We start from the raw sequence: 23,299 nt of genomic DNA, 5'->3' as shown, positions 1-23,299 counted from the left end.
TGCCGGGGGGCGGCGCTCAGAGCATCTCGGTCGCGCCGGGCGGGGGGGGGCAGTCGGGGCTCGGTGGCCCTCGGTCGCCCCAGGGGCGGGGGTCGGAGCAGCTGGGTCGCCCCGGTGCGGGGTGGGGACTCAGAGCCTCTCAGTCGCCCTGGGCGGGGGGGGGGTGTCGGGGCTCGGATCCGCTCGGTCGCCCCGGGGTGGTGGCGGGTGTCGGGGCTCGCAGCTACTCGGTTGCCCCTGGGGCGGGGGTCGGAGCCGCTCGGTCGCCCCGGGTGGGGCGGGGGGTCGGGGCTCGGTGGCCCCGGGCCAGGGTGGGGGCTCAGAGCCTCTCGGTCGCCCCGGGGCGGGGGGGGGGTCGCGGGGGCGGCAGCCCGGAGCACAGACACGCAGAGGGGGAGCAGCCTCTTTACTGTCACACGGGGGGGTCCGGGCTCAGCGCTACAGCCGAGGAGCCGCTGCGGCGTCCCCCCTCTCACCAGGGGATGGCAGAGACCCCCGGCCCCTCCGGGCGCTGCAGGGTGCAGCCCCCGTGCTGTACCCCACGCTGACGGCGGCAGGACACGGACCCCTGGCTCCCGTCCCGCCGGTGTGGGGTCCGCGGGGTCCGCAGGGTTGCGCGTGACGGAGTGCGAGCCCCCTCATGGGCCACGGTCCGGGCTCAGGCGCTGCTGCAGGAGGTCCCAGGCCTTCTCCACCTGCCAGAGAACCCACACGGGGCCGCACCTCAGAGCCCGCCGCCAGGCCAGGGACGAGGCAGGTGGCACCACAGCACGGGCAGGGGCGTCCCATGGGGGTCCCACACCTCCTCTCCCTTCCGTGCTGCATTGACACCCCCAGATTTATCCCTCGTGGCAGCCTCGCTGGCGAGCGGCACGCCCAGGCACGCCACACGTGACCTGGGCACTGAGCCCTCCGCTCACCATCACCCGCCTCCCCCTCCGCCACCCGAACCGGACCCCGGTGCTGCAGCCAGCCCGCCCGGGGCTCACCTGCTTGCGGGTGACGTCCGGCTCCCAGAGCGTGCACAGCACCACCTGCGACTGCTCCACTCGTTGGCTGTTGGTCATCTGGCTCCGCAGCCGGCCGCGAGCCACCTCCTCGCTCAGCCCATCCCTGGCCATGATGCGCTTCACCGCCTGGCAGGACCCGAGGGGACATCAGGCGCTCGGAGGGGCCGCCGAGAACCAGCCCCAGCAGCGAGCGAGGGGCCCAGGGGCATCGCCCACCTCCTCCTCGGGGATGACGGCCGTCCACACCTCGTGGACCATGTCTTGCCAGCCAGCCTCCAGCAGCACGGCAGCGTCCAGCACACACACGGCCTTCCCTGCGGAACGAGGCCATTCCTCATTACCTGGCAATCGCGACTGCTCCTTGGCGTCCATCCCAGCCCGTCCACTTACGCGCATAGAGTCAGGCCTTCCTGCAAAATGGCAGCACAGACGCTTTACTGCTGAGCCAAAGAACCACGCGTGGAAAAGAGAGCGGCAGGCAGCGGCTGTGCTTGTTTTAAGGGCACACCTGGGCTGGCAGGTCACGGCAAGCCAATGCCTTCAGCCAAACGTCTAGCGAGCTACCAACAGCATCTCCCAAGAGGTGGAAAAATTCTCCTCCCAGAAGGGATACGCACCACACACGCTGCTGGAGCACTTCACCAAAACCGAACTTGAAGTCGTGCGGGAAAGAGAAAGCAACCCTCCCTCAGAGCAGGAAGCCTGAGAAAAGCCCGGTCCCGCTGAGCCGAGGGGTTTGCTCAGGGATGTGCTAGTGAAAATCCCCAGTGAGCTGCCCCGCAGAGAAGAGGAGCACGGAAAACACTCACGGTGCTGCCAAACGCTGCAGATTCCCGGGGCTCCGGGTCGTGGCGTGTTGCACAGGGCCATGCCCCCAACTCCCACCTTTGTGCTGCGATGGGAGCCCCCCCCAGTTACCGTTACCTTGAGCATCTGCCTCCCTGATCTGCTCCTTGACCATCCGTGCCATCTCAGGCCACACGATGTCCGTGAGACTCTTCAGCCGCTCCTAGAAAGGACCAGGACGGGAGTCGGTTACTTGCCCTCGGAACTCCCGGGCAGCCAACAAGGGGACGGCTGGCGGCAGCAGCGGTCAGAAGGCACCCAGAAAGAGCCTGCTAAAGCACAGGGGATGGACCCATCCCGTCGCCTCTCGCACAGCGCACGGAAGCAGAATTCCACGGCTCCCGCGCCCGCTGATGGGGTCAAGGCTCTTTTTCCTATCATTTTCCCTGCCCGGCCAGGCACGGCAGAACCTCGGCGTCCGCTGCAAGGGGCGCTTTGGAAAGACCCGCTCGCAGCAGCACCCACGCGAGACCCGTCCGTCCCGGGGGACCCCTCCAGCTGCCTTGGCGCCTGGGCTGGGGCAGCCCGCGGGACCCCAGTGAAGGGCCAAGCCCTGCCGCGGCCAACAAAGCCCGGCGCAGAGGGTCGGGTTCGGCTGCCGCGTCACCCAGCCCCACCGGGGACAAGTCCGAATGACAGAAGGGTGAGAGAGCACCGGGGCCGCGTACGTCAGGGCTGTTGCTCCGCACTGGGTGAAGGACAGAGGGGATGGGGACGGGGATGCGGCAGCAGCTGCCGGGGCGAGAGGAGCAGGTCCAGCACGGCTGCTGCCTCGGCTACAGAAACAAGATCTCTGTGTCCTGCCCTGTCCATACACCACTGCCGGAAAGTACAGTCAGGAAGGCGTCACCAGCTCAAAGGGCTGAAAAACAAAAAGCCTCAGCACAGAGAGTTCCCCGCTCAGGAGATTAAACATTGACAGTCTCTATGCTCCTTTTACCTGGTTTCCAAACACTTTGGCCCCGAGGACTTTCCTGTTAATCGTCCCGTCTTCATTCACGATTTCTGCAAGAGAGAAGCAGAACAGGCTTGGGAGGAATGAACCCAACTCACGTCCCCGCTGCAAGGCCAGGTGAAAGGGTTTCAGCTCTCAAAGGGACCCAGAAAGGAGCTGTAGGACCTGACCGGCAGCTCTTCTCCTCACTCCAGAAATGCACAGGGAAGAGCTTTTCCTAGACAAGCTGCAGCCCGGTTCAGCCTTCCGCACCAGGCGCTTTACAGCAGCTCTGACGTGGGACGCGCCAGACTTGGGGAAAGCAGGGGTTCGCCCCGGTCGGGGCCCCGCCATCACCGAATCAGCTGCAGAGCCCCATGTGGGTGGTGCGGAGCCCAAAGCCCGCGGGGAGGGAAGGGAGCGCGGGCCAGGACGGCTCCCGGGGACGCGAGGATGATGGCACATCCCTCCCTCCTCCCAGTCTTCCCCGCAGCCTTCGCTGGCTCTACCTGCCCCAAAGGCCGCCACCACCCGCTCGTAGGCAGGGCCACCAGGGACGTAGACAGCGTGGCCCAGCTTGTCGGCGTCGATGAGGAATGCTCCCAGCTGCCCCAGGAGTTTGGCAATGGAGGTTTTCCCACTCCCGGTTCCTCCAGTCAGGCCGATCACGTACGGGCACGAAGGCAACATCGGGTCTTGCTATGGGAAGAAGGAAAGCCGTTGCCAGCAGACAGAAGACATGGGCTCTGCTGGAGAATCCTGACTACCCGGCCTGGAGATGGGCACAGAAGGTCCTGGTCCTGCAGAGCAGGGTCCTGCTCCTGCCAGGGGCCAGTGCAGGCGACAGGCAGGGAGTCCTCCAAAACTTGTCCCGCTGCGGCAGGGGGACGGGCTGGCTCTCCAGCCCCCGAGGCTGCCACCCCTCCTCCCGGGCACACCCGTGGCAGCCCGTGGCTCCCCAGGCGTCCTCCCTCACCCGCGGGGGCCGCAGCAACGTCCCCAGCAGCCTCTGCCGGAGGCTGGAGGAGCTGATCTTCTCCTCCTCGTTCTGACTGTGGTCGGGGTCCTTCATCAACAGGATCTCGTAGAGAGCCAGCTCGGGGAGCCCCTGCCGAGAGAAGAGAGCCCCGAGGGCCGTCAGCCCCGGGGCTGAGGGAAGGGGGCTCGGCGGGGGGTCAAGGCCTGAACGAAGCAGCACAAACGAGGCCGTGGCCGCCCTCAGTGTCCCCACGGGGGCAGCTCCGTCCCTGCGAGGGGCATGTTGCTGGCAGCCAAGAGGGGAAGGGAGCCCACAGATCTGCCCGTCGGAGCCTGACCCTCCCCACACACGGGGCTGGCAGCACTGCCCAGGGTCGTGCCACGCACGGGGGCTGCTGCACCCGCCTCGGGGCGCACGTGGTCGGGAGCAGCTCGGTGCAAAGCACCCATCTGTGTGCAAGCTGCCGGCAGACGTGTGCGCTGGCATCCTCCCCTCAAGCCCGGGCTGCGGCACCCCGGAGCACACAACGGCCGCAGCTGCTGGCCAAGACCCGATCTGCCCCCAGCCAGCGGCGGAGGGGGCGGGAAGGGGCAGCCCAGCGGGCTCCTGCGCAGGCATTACGTTTTCGAGTCTCTTCTTGTTCACGGCCTCCCCTCCCCTGCGGGTCTCCTCGCTGACCACCAAGCACTGCAGGTCGGGGTCCGTGATCGAGGGGCCGTAGGGGTCGGCCAGAGGCACGATGTCGTAACGCAGCGAGGGCTTCACGTCCTCCAGGAACTCGCGCAGCTTCGCCGCTCGCACCTCGTACGGCTCGATCAGCTCCGCCAGGACCTTGTCTGTCAGGAACCGGGAGGGTGGAAAAGCAAGAGAGCGTCCGTTTAACAACACGCAGCTCCCCGAGCGGCAGCGGAGAGCGATGGAAAAGTGAGACAGGGAGATGGAGATAAAACCCATCAGTGACTTTGGGAGGCCGCCTCCTCCTGCCCCCCTCGCCCCCGCTGCACCCTCAGCTCCTCGTCTGCGCGCCTCGCTCGCTGGTAAAGATGGGACACCGGGTCCCCACCGTCGCCCTGCCGGGATAGCGCTGCCTGGGTGCATGGCAGCCGGGACCCCCTGCACCGCAGGGACCCAGGACCCTCTCACCACCCTGGGCTGACCCCTCGGCCCCATACCGGCGACAGGGCCGGCCGCCCCCGTCTCCCCCCGTGCCAGCCCCGGGACTCACGGCGCAGCAGGTCGCCGTCGGCCACCCCGGCCAAGAGCCGGTGCCGGGCCAAGAGGCAGCAGGCGCTGAGCAGGAGCCGGTGGGCGCCGTGGAGGCGGTCGAAGGTGCCGCCGACCGCCACGTCGGAGAAGTCGGGAAGCGCTTCCTCGGGGTCCCCAGGCTCCTCCGGGGGTTCGCCGTCGGGGGCGTCCCCGGGGCCGCCCAGCAGCAGGGCGGGCAGGCGCGGCGGGCAGCCGTAGGCGGCGGCGGCCAGGTGCTGCAGGCCCAGCTGGACCGGCCCCGGCGGCCCCGGCGCCTCGGCGGCCGAGGCCAGCAGGACGCGGGGCGGGCGGGCCAGGCGGCGGCCGGGGCCCAGCAGGACGCGCAGGTCCAGGCCCCGCTGCGCCGCCGCCGCCCCGTAGAGCGCTGCCAGGGCGCGGAGCAGCGCGGGGCCGGCGGGCGGCGCGGCGGGGAGCGGCGCGGGGGCGGCCAGGCGCAGCCCCGGCTGCAGGTGCACGTACAGCGGCCCCGCCACCACCCCCGCCGCCGCCGCCAGCGCCGCCGCCGCCCGCCGGGGCAGGACGGGCAGAGGCGCCGTCAGCACCAGCAGCCCCGAAGCGAAGGGCGCCATGGCCCCGCCGGAAGCGCCGCCGAACGCGACCCGGAACGCGCCTCGGCACCCGCGCCGCCTCCCGGGACGGCGGCGGGGAGCGGTGTCGGTGCGCGGCGGAGGGGAGGGACGGGCGGCGGCAGCCCCGGGGCGGGCGGGCGGGCGCCGGGACCGGGCTCCGCCCGCGGAGGGAGGGGACGGGCAGACCCGGCCCCCCCCGCCCGGTACCCTCGGGTACGGCCCCGCCGCATCCCGGGGACACCCTGCCCCACTCCCCGCGGGACCCCGGCGCGGAGCCCCCGGGCTGAATCCCCCGGGCAGGGCTGCTCGGCGAGAGGGGACAGAGCCGGGAGCCACGAGGCTGCGAAAGAGCTTTATTGGCAACACGGTGGGACCGAGCGCCCCCGGCCGGGACGGGCACCGCAGGGCCGGGGGTCTCCGCCGCAGCCCAGCCGCCCCGGTGTCCCGGGGGCTCGGCTCAGGGCTGGTCGCCGCCGGCCTCGCCGCGGCCGAACACGAAGTCGTGCATGGCCTGGACGAACGCGCAGCCGTCGGGGCTGGTCAGCCTCAGGCGCGAGAGCGGGGCGAAGAGCTGGGTGGTGACGCAGCGCAGGGGAGGGCAGGGGGTGCCGATGGCCTCCAGGAACGCCTGGCATCGCAGAAGGGTCAGACCCATCCCCGTCACAGCCCCACGGCCACCCTCCGGCACGGACCCCTTCCCAGAGCCTTTCCCGCCTGGACTGACCTGCAGGACGTCCTCCACCTCCTGGGCCGTGTGGCAGAAGAGGCTCTGGCAGTGCTGCAGGTACCGGTGATAGAGGCCCCGCGTCTCGGCATCCAGGTCCTGCAGCTCCTCGGGGTCCGGGCGCTGCAGGTTGGCCAGGAAGCTGGTCTTGACGGGTCCGCACTCCACCAGCGTCAGGCTGCGGGAGGGAACGGGGCGGCAGCCCCCAGCCGGGCGCGTGAGCCATCGTGGTGTGGTCCCAGCCTCCCTCCATGCCGGCATCCCTCCATCCCAGCACCTGGGGGGCAGGAGCGCAGCCCCCCGCAGCACTGCCGGTACTCACTGGATGTTGAAGGGGCGCAGGACGATGGCCAGGCTCTCGCACAGCCCCTCCAGCGCAAACTTGCTGGCGCAGTACACGGAGTTGAAGGGCAGCCCTGGGGCAGAGCCAAACCCTGAGCACCGGGTCCCTTCCTGGTGGCTCCCCGTGCCGCAGGGTGCTGGGGGTCCCACCTTGCAGCCCCCCGATGCTGCTGGAGACGATGATCCGCCCAGCCCTGCGGCGCTTCATGGCGGGCAGGAACGCCTGGATGGTGCGGATGGCCCCGAAGAGGTTGACATCGAAGACGGTCTTCATGGCGTGGTCGGAGCAGGTCTCCAGGGGGCCCATCAGTCCCACCCCCGCATTGCAGACTGCCGGGCACGGCGCTGGTGAGCTGGGTACCGCGGCCCCCTGCCCACTCCCCAGCACCGTCGAGGTGCCAGAGGACAGCAATGTGGGGGCCTTTCCCTGTTGATGGGCCAGCGACCCTCGGCACCCCCAAGCCCAGCTCCTGCCCCGCTGAACATGTGCTCCCCCAGCCCCGGGACCGCCAGCACCTCCCATGATTTGTTATCTGCCCCCGAGGAGGGTCGGCAACCCCGGAGAGCCCCCCCAGCCACCCCAGGGATGGTGGGGGCATCAGGGAGAGCCATACCCAGCACGTCCAGCTGCTGTCCCTGCACCCGCTGTGCAGCGGCCGCCAGCGAGCGCGGGTCGGTGACATCGAGCTGCAGGACCTCCAGCGTGTCGGGGCAGTAGCCCCCCAGGCGCTCCAGCAGCCGCTCGCCCTTGGCCAGGTCGCGCATGGTGGCGTACACTGGGGGAGAGAGCGCAGCTGCGGGCAGCGCTGCCACCGAGCTGCTTGGCCTCGCCAGCCCCAGCCTGCCCCGGGCACTGCCTGCCCGGCCCGGGGAACCCCCAGGGGTGCCGGCTCCCCCCGGGGCAGCGTCACCCCTTTACCTTTGAACCTGCGAGCGGTGTCAGCCGCCAGCCGCGCGGCCAGCCCCAGGCCGATGCCGGAGGAGCAGCCTGTGATCAGCACCGTGGTTTTCTCCATGGGCCAGCAGTGCCGGCCGAGGGGGCCGCGGCGTTTAAAAGGGCTGGGAGGGGGGGTCCCCCCCGCCCCACTTCACGGGTGTTGTGTCTGCCACCTTATCTCAAGGCCCCTCCACCCGCCTCCCTGCCTGCGCCCGGGGCTCCCCGCGCCTTGATGCTGGCGCAGCTGCCGCGATAAAAACCCCAGAGAGCTGGGACTCCCCCCGCGGGAGGAGGCTCTGGGGCACAAGGGGAGCCGCAGCCCTGGCGGTCGGCACCAGCTGGGGCCAGAACTACCCGTGCCGCGCCGTGCCAGGCGCCCCGGCTGCCAGCATGCATCTGGCAGCGTGTTTTTCCTGCTATGCAGGCTCAGGGGCCAAGCGCCGCCCCGCTGGCCCCCCATTTCACACAAGTCCCAGGCTGGGGAGAGGAGAGGGACACGCATGGGAGAAAACAGTACTCGGCAGCCAGGCCTTTAATCGCTCCGCCGGCTGGCAGCTCCACGGCCAGGCACTGCCCAAGCCCCAGCCGGGGCAGGGGGGGTGCATGGAAAGGCCTAGAAACCCCTGTCCCGGGGAGCGCAGCCCCAGCGTCACTGTAGAAAACTCCACAAAGTCTCTTCCGATACAAAAGGCACCAAGCGTGGCTGGGGCCGTGCAGCGGCAGGTCCCCGGAGGCACTGGGGTGCAGGGGGCAGCGCGGGGAGGCCCAGGACCACACCAGAGGGGCAGCCGGTTCCCCGACTCCCCCGGGGCAGGGGCTGCTCTGCCCCGGTCCGGCTGCCACCTCCCTGGCTGCTTCTCCGCCATCACCACCCCCGCGGAAGGAACATGTGTGTGCCCTGTCCCTCTGTCCCTCTGCACAGTCCCGGCTCCCATCGAGCTTCCAGCTGGAAGTGCCGGGGCAGCGGAGACGTCACCTCCGCGCTCACGCCTGGGGCAGCCCAGCTTCCCCGGGGACAGGCTCGGGGCAGGCAGGTGGGTCCAGCAGGGCTGAGCACAGAGCACGGCAGGTCACTGGGGCAGAGCCTGTCCCCAGCCAGCTGCCAGCCCCCCTCGGGGTTCATCCACGCGGGGGGGGCAGAGGGACCAGGCTGGCTGGGGGCCACCGGGGCTCTGCGCCTTCATTCCAGCGTGGCCAGGACTCGGCCGTCAGGCCAGGAGCCGCGGGACCCCGGAGGTGGGAGGGTGTGAGGTCTCTGCCCTCCATCCTGGGAGGAACAGCCCAAAGTCACGCCGGCCCGGCCCGGCCACGCCGCAGGGCGCTGGGGTAGTATTTGAGGAAGAGCTTCCTGGAGATTTCCAGCGTGTCCCCAGCCGGCACGGCCGGGTAGCGCTTCTTGTTGTAGACGAAGCCTCTCTCCACTTGGAAGACAGCCTGGTTGAACTGGTCCTGGTGGAAGGGGCTGCCCGAGTTGAGGCTCTCCACCAGGGCAGAGACGAAGAGGCTCCAGCGCACGCCGTAGTAGTCCAGCACCAGCCCCCCCAGCTGCTTGTTGGCATAGTCCAGGATGTTCCCGCTGGGTCCCCAAAGCGTCACCTGGTTCCGGGCGTTCAGCTCATACTGCTCGGCCTCCCGGTCGCTGGTGGCCACGGCACGGGCGCTCTCCAGCCAGCGGCCCAGCAAGAAGAGGCTGTGGCTGGAGAGGAGGCTGTCGAGCTCCGGCAGCAGGTCGTAGACCAGCACACCGCCGGCCGTCAGCAGCTCCGGCAGCGCGTGGCTCTGGAAGGCGCGGCGGATGCTCAGGTAGTATTCGCTCACCAGCTGCTGAGCCGCCTGCCGCGTGACGTCCACCAGGTCGTAGCGGAAGGTGGGGCTGGCACCCAGCTCCGCGCCGGCGCTCAGCAGCAGGCGCCAGGCCTCGTAGACGTCGCTGGCGTTGTACCAGAGCTCGGTGTCCATGCGCAGGGAGGGCCGGCGCACCAGCGGGCTGCGGTTGTGGTTGACGCAGACGCCGGTGCAGTTGTACACGCTGCGGAGGAGCAGCCGCCAGGCACTGGCCGCAGCGGCATTTGGGGCGCCGTAGCGGCGCTCGGCGTAGCGGGTCACCCAGCTGGGGAGGTCGAGGGGCTCCTGGGTCCAGCCCAGCTCGTTCATCAGCTCGTACACCATGTCGTTCTGCTCGATGCCCTCAGGCACCAGCCCGGTGCCCACCATGGTGGAGTTGGGGAAGCGTCGAGCCGCGAAGGGGCCATGGTTGATGGCCTCCACGGTGCCGAAGAGGCCATGATTGCCCCCGAAGTTATGCAGCATACACCAGATGAAGGGCTGCCCGTAGAAGGACTCCGTCCACTGGTAGACGGGCTTGGACTCGGCAAAGAGGTCGAGGACGATCATCCGGCCGAGGGGCACGCCGTGCAGCAGGGCCCGCACCTGCGCCGGCTGCCAGAAGTCCGGCTGGTGCTGGAAGAGCCAGCCCTGCATCAGCCACAGTGCCTCGGGGTCGGCTGGGGACAGAGGTGCACGCGGTGAGGCTCCACTCCGGGCAGGCCCCGGGGCCATCGGCCACCCCTCCTAGAAGGGGCTTTGAGGGGCTGGCACCGACGGGGTCTGCCCAGCGCAGGCAGCTCAGCGCCCACAAGGAGCCCATGGTCACCTTCTCCCCTGGCCCCCGGCTCTCCCCACCGAGCCCTGCGGCCGGGCCGGCCCCACACGCTGACCCACCTCCCGTCATCGACCTGAAGACGGCGTTGCTGACCCTCGAGAGATAGGCAGGGTCAGAGGAGAGGGGGGTCATCTCGTTGAAGGTGTCGGCGCTATAGACGTGGTCTGTGCCGAACTCCTTGATCAGCTCCTTCAGGAAGAGGGTCCCGATCACCTGGAACATGGGGTCCTCCGGGTCCAGCAGGTAGGTACAGGAGTAGGTGCAGTCGAAGTGGCTCCAGCCCCCGAGGCGAGTGGCGTTCACGCGCGGGAAGACCCTGCGCCGGAGGCAGAGATGGGGATCAGGATCGGGACAGGACCCCTGCAGGGACAGGGCAGCCTCCTGGGGCGGCCGGTGTGGGCACGGGAGGGCCAGGAACCACCTCGGCCCTGGGAGCCCCATGTGCAGCCGGCGCTGGTCGGAGGTGGGACCCTGGGAAGGGTGAGGGGCTCAGGCAGCGGGGAGGGGGCTGATCTGCCCCACGGGCTCTGTGAGCGCGCAGGGCTGCACCTACCGAAGAACCCCCTGGGGCACGTGGCCCGCGAAGGCCGGCAGCACCGTGATCATCCCCAGCGAGCGCATCCTCTCCACGATCCGGTACTGGGAGAGAGAAGGAGGGAGGGAGCGGGGGGAGAGGAGCCCCCACCTCCCCGTGAGCATCCCCCGGGTGCCGCTAGAGCCCAGGGAAGGGAGACATGGCCCCCGAGCCTCCGCCAGCGCCCTCTCAGCCCCCCAGAGCGGGGCAGGGGGTCCCGTGGGTCTGCCCCGGGCAGGCGGGGAGCCCCCGGTGCCCCCGGTACCTGCAGGTAAAGCTGTTTGAGGTGCCAGGCTGGCGGCAGCGGCCCTGCCCAGCCGCGCAGGTTCCCCATCCGATTCCAGGCCAGGAACGCCGGCCCGGTGAAGTAGGCGTCGATCTCGGACTGGTTGAGACCCAGTGACCGGTACACCTGCGGGGCGACCGGAGGCTCAGTGGCCCCGTTGGCTACCCCGCCGCCCCATCCAGCTCCCCGGTTGCCCCGATACTCAACCCGCTGCCAGGCCGCCTCCTGCCCGGCGAAGGCCGGCGCCAGGTTGATGCCGCTGAGGGCCATCCAGTCGATCTCCCGCTCCCAGCGCGCCCAGTCCCACCAGGCGTAGGAGTAGCTCTGGGTGCAGGCGTTCTGGTAGTAGCGGTACCTGGGGGGAGCAGCGGGAGGCTGCGGCCGGGTCCCCCCCCCCATGCCCGGCCCCGCTCCCGTTACATAAGGGCGCCTTGTCCCGGGCTAACGAGGCGCGAGCGGCTCCCGGCCCCGCGCCCGGAGTCCCGCCGGGACCCCCCGGCCCCGTTACCTGCCGGCGGCGGAGACGCGGATCTCGTCCCGCAGCCGCGGCAGCGGTTCGGGCAGGCGGAGCTGCGCCCCGGACCAGGAGATGTGGCAACCGCAGAAGTCGCGTAGGTAACGGTAAAGCCCGGCGGCCGCCGCCACGCCGCTGGAACCCGTCACCGCCACCGCCACGGCGGCGCCGGGCGGCGAACGCAACCGGTAAGTGTCGGGCCCGCCCGCCGCCAGCGCCGCCTCCACCGACAGCGACACGGCGGCGGCCCGCGGGCCCAGCAACCGCCTCGCCAGCGCCCGAACCGCCGCCTCCTGCCGTGCGTCCCCCACCACCGCCCGCACCGGCGCCGCCGCCGCCGCCATGAGCAGCAGCGCCAGCCCCAGCCGCGCCGCCATGGCCGCTGCCTGCCCCGGCGCCGCCGCGCTCAGCCAATCGGCGCCGCCGAAAGCTGGGCGTGGCCGCCGACAGCCAATCGGAAGAGGCGGGGGGCGGGACAAGGAGGGACCGAGACGGTATCGGGAGGGGAGCGCGTTCCGGTCCCGGTGCCGGTCCCGGGGCGGGGGCGGAGGGGACGCGGGGGCCCGGGGCGGGGGTAGGCGCTGCCCGTGCCCCGGTCCCGGGGCACGGGCAACGCCTACCCCCGCCCCGGCGGTAGCTGCATGACCCCCCGCGGGGAGCAGGAGCTACCGGGGCTTCCCGGGGTCGCGGGGGGGGACTCCGGTGTGTTTTCATATCACGTTTTCGACCCTTCCTCCGCGTCCCCGGGGAGAACCGGGTCGCGGCGGTACCGGAGCATCCGCCAGCCCCACGGGGGAGCGGCGCTGCCCGGTTCCGGGATCCCTGGGATGGAGCCAGAGACGCACCCCTCTCCCGGTTCTCACCCCCGCCGCCGCACCGGCCCGAAGGGGGCGCTCCGAGACCGGCCCACTGGGACCCATCGGGCCCCAACAGCGTCCGGAGCCCGTCCCGACCCCCGTTCCCCTTGCCCTTGCCGCCGGGGGAGCTCCGACGGGCGACTGCCCCCCGGTAGCGGAGGCGGACCCCCGCGGGCAGGGCAGAACGGGGGACACAGACGTGACTCCCCCCGGGGAGCGGGGGCTCCCTCGGCTCCCGGAGGGGTTGGCAGCGAGGGGCGGCCCCGACACCCCCCTCCCCCAACCCGGGTGCAGGAGGGAAGGACGAGCTGGGGGTCCCCCCATCGTCGTCCCCCCTCCCTTCGAGGGGTCCGGCCCTGCCAACCCGCACCAGGGCTCCCCCCGCGGCCCCGGAGCCGTGAAAAGCGGCCAAACAAGAGTCATGGAAACGGGCAGAAATAGTGCGATTGCAGAGCGGTGGTGCAAGAGGGCAGGGGAGGGGGTGAAAGGGGGGAGCAGCCCCCGACACAGCTGGCAGCAGCCAGGGCCGGAGGGAGGACAAGGGGCTACGCAGACCCACTCCTCGACACCCCCACCCCGGGGACGGGGAACACCCCGGGCTGGAACGGCCCCACAAACACAATCCCCGAACCCCTGCGATACCTCCCTTCCGCATGTGGAAACCCCCCCTGGGGCAGCTCCAGCCCTGCAGGAAAGGCCTGAGAAAACATCTCCATTGTCCCCCCCCACCCCCCGGCAGGTCCCCACAGGGACACCCCGGGACGGGGCAGCAGCCCTGACTGTGTTTGCCCCAGTCCCCGTGAAAGGGCTCCACAACCCTCGAGTTTAACCAAGCCTTAGTTTTTCCTCCTGCAAAACTGCCCGTCTCGCTCCGTTTGGGGGTTTATCTGGGCAGGCAGGAGGCCCCCCCTCGCCCTGGCTGGCCCCAGCTCAGGATGTCAGCCCGAGCGCGATAAGCACAGCAGAGCACGGTCACACCGGGATCCTCGTACAGCCTGGCTCTGCCCACGCCGCCATACCGGCCATCTCGGGGACAGGGTCCCAGCGCAGGCAGCCGAAGGTCCCAGCTCCCCCCCGCCGTCCCAGGCCCAGCGTGGGGATCCCCTGGGAGAGCGCAGGGGAAAGAGAAGAGAGGCCACAGCGCTTGTTGTGCAGTTAGTTTAATTTATACAGTGACTGGCAGCAATGCATTTCACGGGGCAGCAGGACTGGTGTCACTGCTCCACCTGCAAACAAGTTTTGATTTTGTCTCCCATTCTGCAAATGCCCCTGTAAACACGCGGCCACGGCCCCCTGTAAACACCGAGATCCCCCCCGACGCTGCCCACGTGGACCCTGGCGGGAGCACACACACAGCTTTCTCACCGAATTTTAACCAGCCCTGCACTGCGAGGCATTTCCAACCTCAGTTCCCGGTTATAATGATTCTCATTACGGTTCTAATCTGTTCATACACAAATAGCTCAGATCCACTGCGACAATTAAACACGACAGTTACACACAGCACTAACACACACACACACACACACTCACCACTGCTCCTACAGCTACATCGAGTTGAGGAGGGCAAGAAATGAGTCACATCTTGCACAGGAGAAAAAGCAACAGCTACCGCGGGGAAATGCCACCGAGAGGCCGCTGCCACGGGACCATCTGGGCAAGACTCGGCCTCTTTTCTGCCTTACAGGGCTCCTTAGAGCCCGAGCACACACCACGGCGTGTGTCACCGGTGCCTCCGCCGCTGCCAAGCCCACACGGCACTATCTGGACGTGCCTCTAGGGCTCGGCAGCCTCGGGGCTTTGCTTTTAAACAAGAAACCCAAAAAGTGCCACTGCTGGTGGGCAGTACCAAGGTGACAGTTTGGGGCACAGCTCGCCCCTGGCCGCAGCAGGGCAGCCGAGCCCCTGCTCTCATCCCTGCCTCCAGAAACAAGAGGTGGAAGGGCCTTTGCCCGGGACAAGGAGCGTGCAGGGGCACAGTTAAAAGGAGCATCTCTTCTCCACGGAGGAAAGGAACAGCCTTTCTTGCAAGGACAAGGTGTTTCCCCAGCGCTAGAGCAGAGAGTGCCACCACACACTTAGCCGAGGCCGAGTCCTACCCCTTCATATCGGCTCCTCGAGGCCCAGCCGGAGTTCACAGAGCTGAATCCCTGCACGGGATGAGACATGGGTTGGGCCAAATTAGAACACGGCCCGTGTGGAAGCCCTGGAGGCAGCAGAAGCACATCCCGGATCGTCAACTGCCCGCTGCTCCTAATTTGTTTGATCAGAGGCAGAGAGACACAGGATCCACACATAAAACCTGCTTTAAAAGAAGTCTCTTCCCGAGCAGCAAGCTCTGTGACGCTGAAGCTGTTACGCCTTTTCTCCGTGCGCCTGAATGCCCCCTCAGCCAGAGCGGCGATTCTCTCGCGCTGCCCCGATGCGCCTGCCGGGGAGCTCACAGCACGAGAGGCACACGCTACACACCGCACGCGGACACTTCATGCATTTGGTATCTTCAGGGGTAAACTTAAGGAACGAGGAGTTTCTTTGATCCAGTGTCACTCGTTACCCAAGAACATCAAAGCTCTTGGCTCTGAACCACCAAGGTAACACCGAGGGTGCTGCAATAAGTTATTTTCGCTATGGGGAATTACATGCAACTCGGACACAGGGGAGGGGGTAACCATAAACACACGACGTGTAACACTGCCGGAGCGGAGGGATGTCTAATCGTCAAACCTCCCCTCGCGGATGGTATCAAAGGAGAAAGGGAGAAACTTGAATCCAGTGCCAGTGTAGAACTTGTTCTGGAACTCAATCCTGCAGGAGAGGGAAGAGAGATTCTTCATTAAAAAGGCAGCTCTCGGATAGGAGTTAGCAATTAGCAAGAACTCCATTAAAAGTATGATTGTTGACTATAAAAATAATAAAGCTTTGAAGGGAAAAAGTGCCGTTATAGTGTAGCTTATCTTCTGGCACAACCCCCACATTTTTGTTCCATGTTTCTGTAGCAGAGCAGGGAACTGCCCAGGAACTTCCATCCCAGCCCCACGGCAATAAAAGGGCAACACGAAGAGAATGACCTCCCCGAGCGCCGTACCGCTTGAAGGAGCGGCGAGCACAGAGCGCTTCCGACAACATCTCGTTCCCAAAGTTCCCATTTTAGTTAAAGAAGCCTCAGTCGCGTGATGCTCTGCTCAGACTTCCCCCGCCAGCTAATTCTGTGTATCTGCCCCAGCACGTTGGGTTCACCCCCAGCACGTGGGGTTCACCCCCACCCGACGACTGCTGCCGAGCCGGAGACGTGCCCGCTGCCTCCTGCTGAACGTTAGCTTCGCCCCGCTCGCCTCCTTCCCCTAACAAACTGCGTTTAAAAAAAAAAAAAAAGAACAAGAACTATTCTCGAGAACCGTCCGATGAGCAGCAAGAGCCAAATAGGGAAAGGAGAAAAAAAAAAAAAAAAAAAAGGAATCCCGTGATTCACAGTAAAAACAAGCACAGCCTTTCATGAGCCTCGTGAGAGACACTTTCCATTGCGTGATCCACGAAAACAACGAAGTCTCTGCAGGAATCAAGTGACAGCAAGTTGTAGAGCAATTTAACACAATTCGGGAGCAGTAGTTTTATGAAGCACAAAAAGGCCAATTTAGGTATTTTTTTTCCTTCACAAGTTGGGAATCACGGCAAACTCCAAAGCTTTTGGCATTCCAGCCGGCAAAAAGCGATTTCCCAACAGAGCCCAGGAGGGAAAGGTTCAGAAAACCCAGCTTTCTGCTCCCATCTCCTGCTGCCTGTCGGTGCGGATCCGCAGAGCTCCCCGCGGAGGAATCCCTAGGATGAGCAGGATTTTCCGTGTGGGAGGAAGGGCTCCTTGCCAAGACGCTCCAGTTTTTCAGGAACCCTGATAATCTCCATAAGTATCCTGTGACTAAGTCACTATTCTGTAAGCAAAGGGAAATAAGAGGCAGAGGGTTGGGTACGTGAGTCACGCAGAACCCACTGTAAATGAAATTTTAACCCTGATGATTAAGTGTTCCAGCTGGCCCTGACATCTGAAAGCTGCTTTTGGACACACTCGGTTACAACTGGCCACAACTGGATGCCTGAAGCTCGAGGAGAGGCTGTCGTAAGGTTAGGGAACTACCGAAAGAAAGATTCTTTAACCAAATATCATGGCTTAAATGTTCTGCGTGTTTTTTCTGCGCTTGTCTAGAGGAACACCCAGAACCCAAGCTCCTTTTTTTGGCACGAAACACGGCTGTTTCCAGGCTGTCAGACGCGTGAGCTCGACTGCTGAACTCGGCACCGCGTCTCTCTCGTCAGTGATCGAGTCCTGCAGAAGAATTTACTAGACAGCACTGCGGATAAACAGACTAGAAAGCTTTCTGGCAGGCAGAAGAAAACCCACTCTTCAGCTTTTTTGTATTAATAATTAGCTTAAGTGTTTGTTGGACTGTAGTATGTGGATTTTCCAACCCAGAGCCGCAGAGTGCCCGCACTGTCTGGAAAACCAGGCAGCTCCCAGTCCGTGGGAAGCCGCTGCAGAGACGGTTCCTGCACCGGACCCTGACTTTCACCCGGTACAAGTGCAAACTCCTAACGCGGTGTTTGTGCGTGCGCCAACGCCTGGGGTGGGCCGCGATTCCGAGCGACCCCGAAGGGGGCAGCCCGCGGGGCACCTCACAGCGACGGGGGCGTTCGTGCGGAGTCGGTGCAGTTGCTGTTTCCCAAAAAGGAGAGCGGTTTGGTGCGCGGCACGGCGGGTCACTCCGTCCTGCGCTGACGGGACACCGCCTCTTACAGCGGCGGTGCGCTCTGACGGTCGCACTAAAAGACAAGCTCTGGCTCATGACCTTTGCAAAGAAAAATAAAGTTCTGGCGAGCGGGAGGGGAGCTGGGCTTCACCCCTCCTGGCTGGACCGGGCGCGGGATGCTGCTCCAGCTCGCCCACGCCTCTCGGCAAGCAGCACTCCCCCGCGGGGGCAGAGGGCCAGGGGCTCTCAGTTTACAGCCCACAACAGCCGTTCCACGAAGCGCCGCATAATTGCCGCTTTTTATGTATTCCGCATGGTTGTTTGAGTTTGGCCGCATTTGCTGTGTTTGAAATCTATTTCGGGGTCCCTGCGCAGAGCCACAGCGCTCTCCAACTTTGCCATTTACAACAAAACAGACCTCGCGTGAGCTGCGTGCCTTCAGCTGCCCGCTGAGAGCTCTGCTTCGGCTCCTTTCACCGCTCCCAGGGGCTGAGCTCGCTCCGGGGGTGTTTATGGACCAGCGGCAAACAGCGCAGGCACCCGGTGGTAAAGGAAAATCAGGTTTATGTCCGTCTCTAGCACAGCCCCGATGAAGTGCCCACACCCGCCAGGAGGCTGCTGGGGCACCCGGGAGGGAGAGAACAGGCTGAAACCTTCAGCGGGAGCAGATGAACACAAATCTCTGCGTCTGCCAAACCTACGCTCCCGCGTGGCCGGGACCCACCGATGACGGGAGACCGGCTGAGAGACACTTGAGTGACCGGAGCCAAGGCTGAACAACGTGGTGTGACGGCTCCAAAGTCTGGAGCTGAACCCTCTCCATCACGATGCTCATTTAGCACCAACTTCTCTCCTACAGAGCGATACGGACCTCACTCTTCACTGCTCTGAATTAACCTTATTTGCTTTGTATTATGCCCGCTGCTACCTGTTCTTTCTAGCTGCGGCCGGGTCTCGGGACATATTCTAGGGAGAATAGCTTCCAGTTCCGAATCAGGCCTAAAACTGAGCCTAAAATTCTGCTCTACCCAGGAAAACAGCTCCGCTGAAACCATATTCCTGCATCAACCCATGATGTTGGGACCTTTTGCATCCAGTTACAGACTTCTCTCCTTTTGGGCAAAGTCTGTGTTTGCTCACATTAGAGCAGCTCACCAGCTTAAAAAAAAAAAAATAAAAAAAGGCAAGCTCCTTTAATCTAAACATTCATATCAAACTACATTACTGAAAAGCAAATACAAATGTAAAATATTCCAGAACGGCGATGGTACAGTCAAAGGAGGTAACAGGAGATGTGGGGTAGGGCTCCGAGAGCCGCCGCGCTCCAGCAGATACACCCGCCCGCATCTCGGCAGCACTCGGAGCGCTTCCTCCACCCCGGGATGCCCGAGCACCACCCAGCCTGCTGAAAGAATGCATGCTTTCTGAAAAAGCACAAATCTTCCTCATTTGGGGCCGATGGGCAGAGCACACGGAACAATCTGTGCTCCCCCCGCCCCCGCCCTCCCGAGTAAGACACATGCTAAATTCCTCCTCCTTTCCAGGAAGGCTGAACCACCCACACCTTCGGAATTCTTGATAGGTGATTCTTCTCCCACGGCCAGAAAATCCCATCTGCTCCTCCCAGGACAGCTGTGTTTGACCCCCTCCCCCGTCCTTCTAAAAAAGGGAACACCTACCACTGGAAACATCCCGATTTCGCATTCAAAAGCAAAAAGGAATGTTAACAGCACGTTCTTTTGAACAACTGCAGGTGCCTTCCTCTCCACCGCGATAACAAAAAAATCCAACAAACCCAAAATAATTTCAGCAGATTACTTGCGGTCTGAAACATTGCCTTAAACCTGCCTTTTTTTTTTTTTTTTTTAACTAAGCCTGATCAGGTTTTCCTCTTTGAGAACGTATGTTAAAGTTTTACAAGTTTGAAAAATAGGTTTAGGGAAAAACATGACTCTGTTAAGAGCTTCAGTTCTGCAGCTCGGCAGCAAGCGCCCTGCACTGGTCTGCAGGGAGCAGTGACCCACGTGCTTATTGCCATCGCCCAGCTGGGCTTCTCTGGTTGCCGTTTCAGTCACACACATCTTCCCTTGATGCATTTCCAGGCAGTTTTTTTTTTTTTTTTAAAAAAAAAATCACACTTTAAAGACAGCCCGGCAATGTGAAAAGCCACCTCTTGGCTGAACTGCAGCCTCCAGTTCACACTTGTTCCAGGTGCTCCGCGAGCGGCACCCGTTAGCACTGTTCGTGATTATTAAGAGGCATCTCCACAAAAACATGCTTTCTTATCTTAGCCCATCCCTTTGGGTGAAAGGGAAAACACAGAGCCTGCCAAGAAGGAAAGGTGTTCAGAACTGTTCACCTGCTATTGTTCAGAAACGCGCCACGCAGCGCCGCGGACCAGAGAAAGGAGACTTTGAAAAATCCACGAATCCACAAGCAGTTGCAGACGGGGAACGGCGCGCACACACGGAGCCGGAGTGCTGCGGACCCTCTGCTCTGCCGGGACTGCCAGCGGTAACTCCAGGCTGGTTTGCAGAGCTCGCTCTCTCCCGCTAACGCAATGGCGTAGCACAGTGACAGCAGGATGAGGATGAGGAAACACCGGCCCAGTCAGCAACAAGTTCTCAAGTGACTGGTATGAAGATTTCTAGGCTGGATGCCAGGAAAAACAGAAGCACCATCCCGCAGCCATTTTCAGCAGCCGCCCACCGCCCCCCCCCGGCTCCCTCGGCACAAGATGGCTTCACCTCGGAGTACCCGGGCGAAGCTCCGCGGCCTGAGCCCCAGAGACCCCAGGCACCCCGGGACACTCCGGGCTGCACCCCGCAGGCTGCCAACGGAGAGGGCAAAAGGACTGAGTTTGCCTTCCCCAGAAGCAGGGGAAAAGTGCAGAGAGGCCAATTTTCCTTTTTTTTTTTTTTTTTTTTTTTTTTTTTTAAAGGCACCAGCTTCCCTTTTCACTTACAGAAGTACTTTTAAGAAGTGCTCACAACCTTTCCCTCCCATTTAAACAGGACAGAATATTCCTTATGAACTTCACAGAACTTCACTTTGTTCTCCCGACCCACCAGGAAAGAACCTTCCTTAGGAGATGGCAGCGACCCGGGCTCTGTGGAGGCACAGCCATTCTCTCCTACACTTCAGGCTGAAGAGAACCCGAGGGGAGCAAAGCTCGCTCCCACATCGCTCCTTTGATCCCACCAATGCACTAACCGGGGAATCTGAAGTGGAACAATGAGCGCTTTAAAATAGAGATTAGAGAAAGCGCTTGAATACTTTCCATGCTTGGGTGCAGAGGAAGCGATGAGCATTCTAGTGAGTTAATTCCTTCTTGCTTACTGCCCGTCTGCACACACAGGAGCTTACGAATCACGGGAAAGGGGCTACAAAAGCATCGGCCAATAAACAAGACCAACAAGAAATAGCTGCTACTGCACAGCACCCCAAAGGGCAGACAGAGAAAGCTGCCCCCGTTCAGTGCAAGGTCTTACAAAGACGAGCAAGACCACGGGAAGGAAACTGCAGTCAGTAGCCTCTGTGCACCAAGGAAAACAAACACTAGAACCGGGCAACAGACCAAAAGGCAGAACAAAGAAGTCCTACGGAAAGCCAGGAGGATGCTCATCCATCCAGCACAACCTTCCCAGCCCGCTGTTCACAGAGCTTCAGTCTAATTTATTTTTAAGCAGAGATCGGTTCCTCTCCACAACTCCTAAGCAAGGTTTACGCATGCGGTCAGTGCGTATCACTAGAAACAAGACTGAAATCTCTGACCCTTCAAAGGCTTTCTGCTGTCAGAGCACATCTGCTGCAGGACATTTCGATGTTCGGGTGGATTTGTGGTGCTCCAGCACTTCTGAACATTGCTGATCTTGGCTCACTATTACCCACTACCCCAATTTTACGGCCTTAGCTTTCCCGTGTAAGGGTCAATACAGTTTTCCAGAAGACGGCATTTCTGCATAGCCCAGGCGACATCAATTTTCTTGCTCTGAAGAGCTTTAACGTTTCTGCATGTTCCAGTCACTCACCAGTGCAAGCGAAGAGCATGGAGAAAAGCAGAGAGCCCCTCCATGACCAGCAGAATTGCGACTGTCAGGGTGGCGAAAGCAGCAAATATGAAGAAGAGGCCGAAGCCTCCGCCCAGACTCCTCACGCTGAGGCCGATGTGGATGACCATGGTCCAGAGCACCTCCGAGAGCTCTGCCAGGAGAAAGGGGAGAAGAGGGCTCGTTTCAGAGCGACTGGCAAGAACGGAGGGTTGCTCCAGTTTACTTACAAAGCAAAAAAACTAGAGTCAAGCCAACTCCCGCTACAACGAGGTGGGAAACTCAAGAGGGACAACAGCTTCTGCAGCCAAGTTTGCCAGGACATTGCCTCCAACTGTTGGCCACAGCGCAGGGCAGCGTCCTTGTTTGGCAGCTCTTTGCTTTGTTCAGAGCTTTCAACTCCATCCCTCCCGTCTAGATCCGGGCAGCTTTTAGCAGAGCACTAGGGCAGCAGACGCTGGTGTTGAGACCTCATCAGTCCCAGCTAATGCAGACACGGCTCTGTCCTTCTCCGTCAGCGCTGGACAGCTGAGCTCTGCCCAGGGTGATCAGAGACACGGATCCAAACCCCCCGTTTTCCCTGAGGAATACTCACGTGCGTGGGCTAAGCTGAGAGCCCAGAGCCTCAAGTAGGAGGCGGTGTTTGAAATGCAGCCCAGGCAATACTCGATGGTGTGGATGGCCTGGTACACCACCGTGTCGCCAAAGTCGAACTGCAAGAAGAACAGAGAAGGTGAAGGGAGCTGCGAGCCTCGCCAGCAGCAGGGGGTCGGCCCACGGGGAAAACGAGCCACTACCTGGTGCTATCACCAAGGACATCGTGTTTGAAGTGAGACACTGATACTGTCTTCTCCTGGTTTGGCATGTCACGTTTTATAAATGAAAATTTAATTCTCTTGTCTTGCTAGGTTTTGTGGAACGACAGTTCACTGCTGCGCCTCGAATATTATTGTTTGCACATTCTGGCGTACGGAAGTAAGATATTTCAAATTCAGCCGTGGGCTTTGCCAGGAAAAGACTGTTCAGCTACAAGATGGTATTCATACGAATTCACCGGTAAATTGTATGTACTGCTACGGAAAAGGAGGCAGCATTCTAAGTCAATACTGTGTATGTGCCTTTGCTACAGGATCAACGAGAGCATTTTGTGAGATATGAACTTGCCCTGTTTGAAAGCAAAAAAAAAAAAAACAAAAAACCCAAGCAAAAAGCAATCTTGAAAAAGTCACATCTGTGCACCATTCATTGGCAAAGTCTCTGTGTCTTGGTAATTTTCTGAAATAATAAGAGAAGCACTTATAAGGAAGTCTGCCGTGTAGCACAGTTTCTTATTTTGCAGCTTGGGAAAGCATTCCCTACATTTTGGATTTAATCCATGCTTCAGAAACCGCTCGTATTTAAGTTAAGTGAACACGATGTTTTAAATTCATCAAGTGACTAACGCTCTAAGCATGCACAGAAAGCTATTTATATTCTTATTTCTCCCCTAATATATCCAGAGCAATAAATATTTCAAACAATTAAGTTAAATTGGCCGTCAAAAGCCTAATTCTTTCTCCACAGAATGTGAACTGCGAAGTTCTTTAAGAAAGCCTGCCCCGGTGAACAGTACCGCCTCCCCGCAGAGGGCAAGTCAGCGTGCAGCAAATGGAATGTGACAAATATTCAAACAATGACAATTTACAGCCCCGTGCAACTTCTGGAGAGCGCTACCACCACGCCAGGGAGTGGGAGAGCCAGCAGGATTGCTCTGGCACATTTTTTTTTTTTTTTTGTAGTTTTACACATTTTTGACAGGTTTAGTGATAAATAGAATTAACAGGCACACCAGCGCGCTGTTCCACCCCCCCCCCTCAATTCCAGAGGGACCTGCGCGTAACAGATCTCTAAGCAAAACCACTTTCAGCACAATTTACAACAGCATCGCTGTTGCGAAGCTACTCATAATTTCACGGCATTTAGATTTTTTGTAATGAAATTGGTCAACTGACAGTGCTGAAACGTACAATCA

At 62.4% G+C, this 23,299-nt stretch overlaps 4 protein-coding genes across 16 annotated transcripts in view; all 4 read right to left on the bottom strand.

Moving 5' to 3' along the window:
- Positions 1–389: 389 nt before the first annotated feature.
- COASY (Coenzyme A synthase) lies at positions 390–5,830 on the bottom strand. 5 transcript variants are annotated; one of them, XM_074562205.1, is made up of 9 exons: positions 4,995–5,830; positions 4,391–4,605; positions 3,767–3,898; positions 3,300–3,489; positions 2,797–2,861; positions 1,935–2,019; positions 1,227–1,420; positions 990–1,136; positions 390–695 (listed from the first exon to the last, which is right to left on the bottom strand). In XM_074562205.1, exons 1-9 carry the CDS (start codon positions 5,602–5,604, stop codon positions 639–641), a joined length of 1,695 nt encoding a protein of 564 aa, XP_074418306.1. In that variant the 5' UTR covers positions 5,605–5,830; the 3' UTR covers positions 390–638. The 5 variants fall into 5 exon arrangements, with proteins under 5 accessions (XP_074418306.1, XP_074418307.1, XP_074418308.1 ...); XM_074562206.1 differs by having other exon boundaries at positions 1,227–1,324; positions 4,995–5,732; XM_074562210.1 differs by lacking the exon at positions 390–695 and having other exon boundaries at positions 997–1,136; positions 1,227–1,324; positions 1,401–1,420; positions 4,995–5,742.
- Positions 5,831–5,943: 113 nt separating this feature from the next.
- Positions 5,944–7,813, bottom strand: HSD17B1 (hydroxysteroid 17-beta dehydrogenase 1). 2 transcript variants are annotated; one of them, XM_074562214.1, is made up of 6 exons: positions 7,590–7,813; positions 7,285–7,446; positions 6,821–7,000; positions 6,651–6,744; positions 6,329–6,506; positions 5,944–6,232 (listed from the first exon to the last, which is right to left on the bottom strand). In XM_074562214.1, exons 1-6 carry the CDS (start codon positions 7,684–7,686, stop codon positions 6,062–6,064), a joined length of 882 nt encoding a protein of 293 aa, XP_074418315.1. In that variant the 5' UTR covers positions 7,687–7,813; the 3' UTR covers positions 5,944–6,061. The 2 variants fall into 2 exon arrangements, with proteins under 2 accessions (XP_074418315.1, XP_074418314.1); XM_074562213.1 differs by having other exon boundaries at positions 6,651–7,000.
- A 300-nt stretch (positions 7,814–8,113) lies between these two features.
- NAGLU (N-acetyl-alpha-glucosaminidase) lies at positions 8,114–12,032 on the bottom strand. Its single transcript, XM_074562204.1, has 6 exons — positions 11,638–12,032; positions 11,337–11,484; positions 11,109–11,255; positions 10,823–10,908; positions 10,329–10,585; positions 8,114–10,111 (listed from the first exon to the last, which is right to left on the bottom strand). Exons 1-6 carry the CDS (start codon positions 12,018–12,020, stop codon positions 8,895–8,897), a joined length of 2,238 nt encoding a protein of 745 aa, XP_074418305.1. The 5' UTR covers positions 12,021–12,032; the 3' UTR covers positions 8,114–8,894.
- A 1,612-nt stretch (positions 12,033–13,644) lies between these two features.
- The window catches only part of ATP6V0A1 (ATPase H+ transporting V0 subunit a1), a 30,709-nt gene continuing 21,054 nt past the window's right edge, over positions 13,645–23,299 (bottom strand). For all 8 annotated transcript variants that reach the window (XM_074561543.1, XM_074561544.1, XM_074561547.1 and 5 more), the window contains 3 exons: positions 21,884–22,001; positions 21,271–21,442; positions 13,645–15,305 (listed from right to left, as the gene is read on the bottom strand). In XM_074561543.1, the coding sequence (XP_074417644.1) occupies positions 15,212–15,305; positions 21,271–21,442; positions 21,884–22,001 (384 nt within the window). In that variant the 3' untranslated portion in view covers positions 13,645–15,211. The remainder of the gene's footprint in view (positions 15,306–21,270; positions 21,443–21,883; positions 22,002–23,299) is intronic.

This window comes from Larus michahellis, chromosome 18 (assembly GCF_964199755.1).
Source record: "Larus michahellis chromosome 18, bLarMic1.1, whole genome shotgun sequence".
NCBI classification, from domain to species: domain Eukaryota; kingdom Metazoa; phylum Chordata; class Aves; order Charadriiformes; family Laridae; genus Larus; species Larus michahellis.
This window is presented reverse-complemented; position numbering and strand designations above follow the sequence as displayed.

Coding starts and splice junctions, on each gene's coding strand:
- COASY (XM_074562205.1), bottom strand. CDS start 5,604: ATGGCGCCCTTCGCTTCGGGGCTGCTGGTGCTGACGGCGCCTCTGCCC. Junction 3,490..3,766: donor CGTTGCTGCGGCCCCCGCGG/GTGAGGGAGGAC, acceptor TTCTTCCCATAG/CAAGACCCGATGTTGCCTTC. Junction 2,020..2,796: donor CCAAAGTGTTTGGAAACCAG/GTAAAAGGAGCA, acceptor GGTCCTTTCTAG/GAGCGGCTGAAGAGTCTCAC.
- HSD17B1 (XM_074562213.1), bottom strand. CDS start 7,686: ATGGAGAAAACCACGGTGCTGATCACAGGCTGCTCCTCCGGCATCGGC. Junction 7,001..7,284: donor ACAGCAGCTGGACGTGCTGG/GTATGGCTCTCC, acceptor CGTGCCCGGCAG/TCTGCAATGCGGGGGTGGGA. Junction 6,507..6,650: donor CTGCGCCCCTTCAACATCCA/GTGAGTACCGGC, acceptor TCCCTCCCGCAG/CCTGACGCTGGTGGAGTGCG.
- NAGLU (XM_074562204.1), bottom strand. CDS start 12,020: ATGGCGGCGCGGCTGGGGCTGGCGCTGCTGCTCATGGCGGCGGCGGCG. Junction 11,256..11,336: donor AGGAGGCGGCCTGGCAGCGG/GTTGAGTATCGG, acceptor GTCGCCCCGCAG/GTGTACCGGTCACTGGGTCT. Junction 10,586..10,822: donor GTGCCCCAGGGGGTTCTTCG/GTAGGTGCAGCC, acceptor CCTCCGGCGCAG/GGTCTTCCCGCGCGTGAACG.